The sequence below is a fragment of the Danio rerio genome, chromosome 7, assembly GCF_049306965.1.
Source record: "Danio rerio strain Tuebingen ecotype United States chromosome 7, GRCz12tu, whole genome shotgun sequence".
Lineage (NCBI taxonomy): Eukaryota > Metazoa > Chordata > Actinopteri > Cypriniformes > Danionidae > Danio > Danio rerio.
The window spans coordinates 2,091,943-2,100,000 of record NC_133182.1 but is presented as its reverse complement, the minus strand read 5'-3'; the positions used below and the strand labels follow the sequence as shown (position 1 = coordinate 2,100,000).

At 38.5% G+C, this 8,058-nt stretch overlaps 1 protein-coding gene across 1 annotated transcript in view; it reads right to left on the bottom strand.

The window, feature by feature from the left end:
- The window catches only part of LOC103911305 (C-type lectin lectoxin-Lio2), a 31,144-nt gene extending 26,969 nt beyond the window's left edge, over positions 1-4,175 (bottom strand). Inside the window, exons 1-2 of the mRNA XM_073907898.1 lie at positions 3,976-4,175; positions 3,418-3,461 (exon numbers count right to left, since the gene is read on the bottom strand). Coding sequence (XP_073763999.1) covers positions 3,418-3,451 — 34 coding nt within the window. The 5' untranslated portion in view covers positions 3,452-3,461; positions 3,976-4,175. The remainder of the gene's footprint in view (positions 1-3,417; positions 3,462-3,975) is intronic.
- Between the last annotated feature and the right edge of the window lie 3,883 nt (positions 4,176-8,058).

Here is an 8,058-nt window from a genome sequence, read left to right as displayed (position 1 = left end):
AGATTTGGTAAGTGAGCGACCAGTGCTCTTTGTTTATTCAGTTCGTATTGTATTCGTATCAAACAAACTTAGCACTAACAGTTACAACCAAACTATAACCTCGTGTTGGATTTTGTGATCGGAATAACACACGCGGCTTTCTGACACTACCTGCCGTGTGTATCTAAGTTTCTGGGAAATGCTGAGTTTTTTTTCTCTCATTTGCCGTGCGGTATTAAACATTCCATGAAAAATGCACGCTTAGAGCAGCGCCTCGAATCAAATATCTCGTTTGTCAGGAGGGACATGAATGAATTCCCTGAATGAAAGAGCCAAACTGCAGTTAAAGTCCAACATTTAATAATTTGGCAAATAATTCGACTACAGCTGTCCATGTAAACACAGTCACATTGTCCGCTGTGTGTGTGTGTTTTGACTCTGAAATTCAGCGCGCCCAAATAGACACTCCCACACCATGCCTCTTTTCTTCCTCCGACACTCCCCCCTAAACAGAGCTGGACACGCCCACTTTTCTGACTTTTTCCAAAGTAGAGGTGTGAAAACACCCTGCTGAAACGAGGGGGTTTCATGGCCCTTTAACTCAGAGTCAGTTACTGTGGTAACTTACTCTGTGAATCTAACCTGGTCAGAAGCAGGTTTTATTCTCTAAACTCAGAGTTTCTGTCGGTCTCCTCCCCTTTTTTAAAGATGAAGCGGTATTTCTCACCTTAGCCTTACGTTTCCACCCACCTATTTTAATGCTCATTTTGGATACGTGCATAAAAACGATTGATAGAAACGTCATGATGCACATAACTTTTTAAAATATGCATAAAAACGCGCATAATTGAGTAGTAAAAACTTTTATTCGATAGAAAATGTGCGCATAAACTACGATGGAAACACTTTTACTGAACAAATTACAGTATGTACATTAAAAAAAAGATCATGATCATATGATAATGAAAATGTGTGTAAATGGAGGCTGAGCACACTGTAACACGTCTTAAATATTGTTTTAGTCATTCTAAAATGCCTTAACTGTTTCGGTATTAGTGTACAATTATTAATTACCTCCGAACGTCTGGTGCGTGTCAAGAGTCTCCGCGTCTCATGGTTTCAGACATAGTCACTCGTAATGTCTGCGCTCCATTGATAATGCCTTTTTAAAGTCACGGTGTGCGCGCTTAACTCTGAGTTGGTCTACTCGAAGTTGATTGACCCAACTCAGATCAGCTGTTCTGAAACCGAAAACTCAGAGTTTTTAATCTCTCGGTAAATCAACTCAGACTTCAAGTTTAAACTCTGAGTTGTTTGAACCTCCTTACTGAAACAGGCCCCTGGTATATAGTAATGCCTTTCATTCATTGATTTTAGTCAGGGCATATACTGTATGCTGTACAATAAAAGCATGGGAAATGTAGGCTGTAAAAGTCATTTTGAACTGAATATTGATATTTATTTGGTGTGCACATGTACTTGAGGAACTATTTCAAGGAATAAGTTGGATTATTTTAAGAGTAACTAATTATTTAAATCCCACATTATTTCGTTTGCTTGTTTGTATACTTTATAGTCCCTCAAGAGGAAATTTTCTGTGGACTCACACAGCACTGTGCTGACACAATAACAATTAAAAAATATAGCTGCAAGCAGCAATTAAGGGGCCCAGCACTTTTGACCAAAAGATGGCGCTGCTCCAGAAGTTTTTAAGGACTTTCAGGGCATGGGGTTGAAGATGTATACCATGTTTTGTAATGATATGTGAATGTGTTGGTAAAATATAGCATTTTTGGCCAAAAATCGAAATGGGCGACGCCCAAAATGGCTGACCTGTGAAAATCAGACATCATTCGACTCGGCATGCTCTGCCAGATGTAATGAGACCAGTTTTATGAGTTTCAGACGAAAGGTTGAGACGTTAAAAGGCAAAAAGCAAGTTTTTTGTATTTCCGGACCACTAGGGGGCAGTGCGCCGAAACTCCGCATATAACCTCAGACCCTAGTTGTCATAACACACACCAAGTTGGGTGTAAATCGGTGAATGTGTTACGGAGATATCGTCTCAAGTCCATTTTCGCAAGTCCTACGTTAAATTTGATCGCAAGTTAAACGAAAACGGTTGGTCAAATCAACTTGAATTTCATGACTTTTGGTTGGCATGGTCTGTAGATCATGTGATCTAATTTTGGTGATAATCAGAGAAACGGCCTAGGACGAGTTCGATCAAATAGGTTTTTCGAATAATTTAAAATAGCGCGAAAAAATTCATGACGGAAAATGACGTCATAGAGTGCGTTTGAATCGGACTGAGCTAAGGAATCAGAGGAAAAAAGAATTTTGATTGTAGCCCATTCGGTTCAAAAGTTATCATGATAAACGTACATGAAAGTTTGGACAAGTGGTGGCGCTAGAGAGTTTGATTTTGAGACTTCATATTTGGTCTGATTAATGTTAATACTGTCCTCTATCATTGTGCCAAATTATATAACTTTCCCGCATACGCCTATATGGGCTGCCATTCAAATCTGGCGGAAGAAACGGAAGAAGAAGGAAGAATAATAATAATAGGAACGCTAACGGATCCAATAGGTGCCTACGCACCTGCGGTGCTTGGCCCCTAATAAGCAAACAAGCAAAAGAACTACACACACTATCGATCAGTGTTCAACAGTCTGATTGACGCTGGGATAAAAGAGTCTTAGTCGGTTTCGCTTCCAGCGGAAGGTTTTGTATGTTCTCGTGAAATGTGGAGTGCATGAGATGGGTTACTTAAAATTCTTGCTTCATTCAGAGCGCATTGCTCGTAAAGGCTTTGAATACTAGTAAGAGTTTCAGATCCTATTATTCTCGTAGCAGTTCTGATAATATTAAACTTTATTTAATTTACCAGAAACAGAAATATAACTTTTTCTGAGGGTGCCGCTGTCCAAACGTCTTTTATGCCATAATCCAGTTTGGTGCATAAGCTTAATGTACATCTTTAGATAGAAACAGAGCTAATGACAGAATCTGTGCACGCAGATCTTTAGCCCATCATTGAGTCTGTTTATTTACTCGTGTAAATGTGTGTACATTCATATTTATTCAGTTTTTAAATTATTTACAGTGATATTATTGACTAATATGACATTATATGATTTATTTACAATACAGTGTGTACAGTCATATGTTCTGTCTTTTAGTAGAGGTATTATATGAGAGACTTGCTTTGTTTACCAAATAAAGTAGATCTAATTGTGAACATTCAATACAAGTTAAAAATGCATTCTGTTTTATTTAGTAAATTAAGGTTTTAATAATGATACTCCCAAAATAATTCTGAAGAAATCCGCAGATTTTTAACACAATTCTGCGCAGAAATAGCAAAAAAACGTCCGCAGATTCTGTCTGGCCCTGGTCATGACACAAAGTTTATTATATAAAAGAAAAGCTAACCTGTGAGGAGCAGCAACAGCAGAACCGTCTCCATGATGAGCCGCCTACAAGAACAACAACATGAATCTTCTGTGAACCAATCAAAGCACTATAAAACAGACCAGAAAGATTTCTTTATAATCTCTGAACAATCAAATCAATGATCTCACAGTAATGGATGATATAAAACATGATACTTAAACATGCATCAAATATAATTACATAAGCTATAAAACTACATACTGTAGGTTAACTGTGTCTGTATGCAATAACTTATATTCGAGTATTTGAGTATAACCTAAATGTAACATGATCGTAACGTAATAATGTGCAAGGCTGCTTTGAAACAATAACTATTGTAAACAGAACTACACAAATAAACTTAAATTGAACTAGTTTTGTCTTGTCTTTTGCAAAAAAATTGATTTAATTTAGAAGTTTGCATGTTACAAATTTCAGCTTATTCTTCAACCTCACGACTCAAGTCTAGTCAATAGATTATGATGTATAAGTTATAACTAAACAAGTCAATTTCAATGATCAGAGTCTCCTCTGGAAGTCCAAATAATGAAGTCTTACCTGCGGTGTGCCTCAGGGTTCGGTACGCGGCTCGTTCCTCTTCTGGGTTTACTTTAAATTTACAACGACACAGATGATTATTTATCTATTGTGTCATCCTCACCGCCGCACCTCCTTCATGTGCTGACATTCATGACACAATGACCTGGATAAACAAATGCTGACCTCAGGTGAAGCCATGAGCTGTCCTGTGATTGTGTGATGTATCGTCACTGAAAGCGTTGTGGAAAGCCATATTATTGGCATTTTGAGATCATTTTATGAATATATAACAGCATAATAATGCAAACACTTATTCTTAATGTTATTTAGATTCTACAATTTGATGCTAAAGAGGTAAAAGTCCTATTATACACTCCCCGGCCACTTTATTAGGTATACCTTACTAGCACCGGGTTGGAGCCCTTTTGCCTTCAGATCTGCCTTAATCCTTCATGTCAGAGATTTAACAAGCTACTGGAAATATTCCACAGGGATTTTGCTCCATGTTGTCATGATAGCATCACACAGTTGCTGCAGATTTGTCGGCTGCACATCCATGATGCCAATCTCCCGTTCCACCACATCCCAAAGCTGCTCTATTGGATTGAGCTCTGGTGACTGTGGAGGCCATTTGAGTACAGTGAACTCATCATCATGTTCAAGAAACCAGTCTGAGATGATTGAGCTTCATGACATGCTGCGTTATCCTGCTGGAAGTAGCCATCAGAAGATGGAGACACTGTGCTCATAAAGGGATGGACATGGTCAGCAGCAGTACTCAGGTAGGCTGTGGCGTTGATGCTCAATTGGTACTAATGAACCCAAAGAAAATCTCCCCCACACCATTACACCACCACCACCAGCCTGAACCGCTGATACAAGGCAGGATGATCCATGCTTTCATGTTGTTGAGGCCAAATTCTGCCCCGAGCATCTGAATGCGGCAGCAGAAATGGAGACTCATCAGACCACCGGCTGGATCTACATTATCCTGATTATTACAGGGCTAGTGGACACAAAACTAAACTCTTAGACACAAAACACTGAGCTGTAATTCTCAATCTATGAATCCAAACACACCAAACTAAGGGCTTTCATTTTATAGCTTATAAAACGCGTATGCAAATTAATCCGATATCAAAAAAAAAAAGGATCTTTTTTTTCAGAGCATCACAGCGTCAATTAACTAAAAACCATAGGCTGCAAAGCATTTTATGGACCGATCAGATCAAAAGAAGATGATCAGCCCAGCCCTAAAAAGTATGTCGGCCCAATGGGGAAACTGCCCGGTCTGCCAGATGGCCAGTCCGCCCCTGGTGGCAGCAGAAACAGACTCATCAGACCAGGAAACATTTCTCCAATCTTCTATTGTCCGATATCCGCTCACTGGATATTTCCTCTTTGTCGGAGCATTCTCTGTAAAGCCTAGAGATGGTTGTGCGTGAAAATCCCAGTAGATCAGCAGTTTCTGAAATACTCAGAGCAGCCCGTCTTGCAGCAACAACCATGCCACGTTCAAAGTCACTTAAATCCCCTTTCTTCCCCATTCTGATGCTCGCTTTGACCTGCAGCAGATCGTCTTGACCATGTATATATGCCAAAAAGTAGTGAGCTGCTGCAATGTGATTGGCTGATTAGAAATTTGCGGTAACAAGCAGTTGGACAGCTGTACCTAATAAAGTGGCCAGTGAGTGCATACACTATTAAATGTCCTATTAGGTAATTGTCCAAATATTAACTTTGACACTGGTGAGGTAGAATGTAAATGCTATTGTAAAATGGCTTTAATGTTATTTGTGAATTTGTAAATATATTTTGCAACAGCAAAAATATTGAGGTCATGTCCTAGTATTGCTTAATAAGTCTAACCTTGAGACATCAAGACCTCTATGGAACAAGTAAAAAAATAGAGCAGTATGAATTTAAATATTTAAAATAGTTATAAAATTATAATATAAATAAATGAATGAATGAATGAATGCATGAATGAATACAGCCACACTTCCATGTCCTTATGACATCTTAATCTGGATGTCATACATTTTTTTACTCAGCTGAACCCATTCAGAGATCAAGATATCAAGGACATCAAGACAGATATGAAAATAAATAAAACAAATAAATAAAGACAGATTGTAAAAGATATTATATTATAAATAGATATAAAATGAGAAGATCAATACGTCAAGATGGAGAGGAAAAAAACAACAAATGAAAGTAAAATAAAAAATGGAATAGGAAAAAAATTAACTTCTATAAAGTTATAAACAACATTATAAACTAATATAATACTTCAATTATTAACTTAAATGATCCAAAAATAGGCAAAATTTTACAAATATTACTACTACAGAAAAAGAGGTAAACAATTCAATATCCTCTATCCTAAATCTTCCCCATCAATGAAGATTAATCAAAAAATAGGTCTGCTACTAACTCTTGCCGCCTTCAGAACCGATTGTTTGCGCTTGCCTTCATTTGTAAACTGCTTTGGTTAAACCTCCTGCTAAACGAACGCATGAAAATGCAGTAAACCCATCAGAATCTGTATGATCGCCTCCATCATTTACATCACAGCCTCAGGCCTTTTTCCAAATGAAGTCATGCTTTGATTACTGGAGAGATTTGTGTGCACTATTTAATGTCCAAAGGGTTTAGAGCACAGGTGTCAAACTCAGTTCCAAAAGGGCCGCAGCTCTGCACAGTTTAGTTCCAACCCTAATTAAACACACCTGATCAAACTAATTGAGTCCTTCAGGCTTGTTTGAAACCTACAGGTAAGTGTGTTGGAGCAGGGTTGGAACTAAACTGTGCAGGGCTTCGGCCCTTCTGGAACTGAGTTTGACACCCCTGGTGTAGAGCGTGAAGATATCTTGGTCAAATATCAAGTGTAAGCGTCACAACAGTTTTACAAAAGCACAAAACTAATACACATGGAAAACGGCAAAATACTTACCAATGATACTAATACAAGGATAGAATCAACTTTTTAAATAGGTAAGTTATAATATTACACATTCACCGGCCATTTTATTAGGTACACCTGTCCAGCTGCTTGTTAACACAAATTCCTAATCAGCCAATCACATGGCAGCAGCTCAATGCATTTAGGCATGTAGACATGATCAGGACAATCTGCTTAAAGTTTAAAGCGAGCATCAGAATGGGGAAGAGTTTCAGATCCTCAAGATTTTCTTGGCACACTTTGGCTCCATTAGTACCAATTGAGCATCAACGCCACGGCCTACCCGAGTATTGCTGCTGACCATGTCCATCCCTTTATGAGCACAGTGTCTCCATCTTCTGATGGCTACTTCCAGCAGGATAACGCAGCATGTCATAAAGCTCAATCATCTCAGACTGCTGAACATGACGATGAGTTCACTGTACTCAAATGGTCTCCACAGTCACCAGAGCTCAATCCAATAGAGCAGCTTTGGGATGTGGTGGAACGGGAGATTGGCATCATGGATGTGCAGCCGACAAATCTGCAGCAACTGTGTGATGCTATCATGACAATATGGAGCAAAATCTCTGAGGAATATTTCCAGTAGCTTGCTGAATCACAAAGGATTAAGGCAGATCTGATGGAAAAGGGGCCTAACCCAGTACTAGTAAGGTGTACCTAATAAAGTGGCCGGTGAGTGTATAATAAATATACAGGGAATATCTTGATTTTTAACAGAAGAAAGAATTTCATAAAAGTTTAGGAACACTGGAATGATGACAAATGATGAGGACATTTGGATTTTTGTCCAAAATGTCCATTGAACAGAACAAAAACTGGTCCAAATATAAAGCTGAAAATACACACTAATGACGAGTCGAGACGAGAGAGGAAACTGATGATGGATGATGTACATCTAGCCAGTGGTTATCACAGAATAAAGCCAGACAGGTTTATCAGCAGCTGTTGGATATTAAGACTGAAGTGTTTAATCTGTGAACACCACCGGCTGGATCTAAATTATCCTGATTTTTACAGGACGTCTGGACACAAAGCCAAACTATTAGAGACAGAACATAGATCAGAGCTGTAATAACTCTCTAACTCTTTAATTAAGCTTAAATCTTAAAGGCATTTAAAGATTACTACAGGGT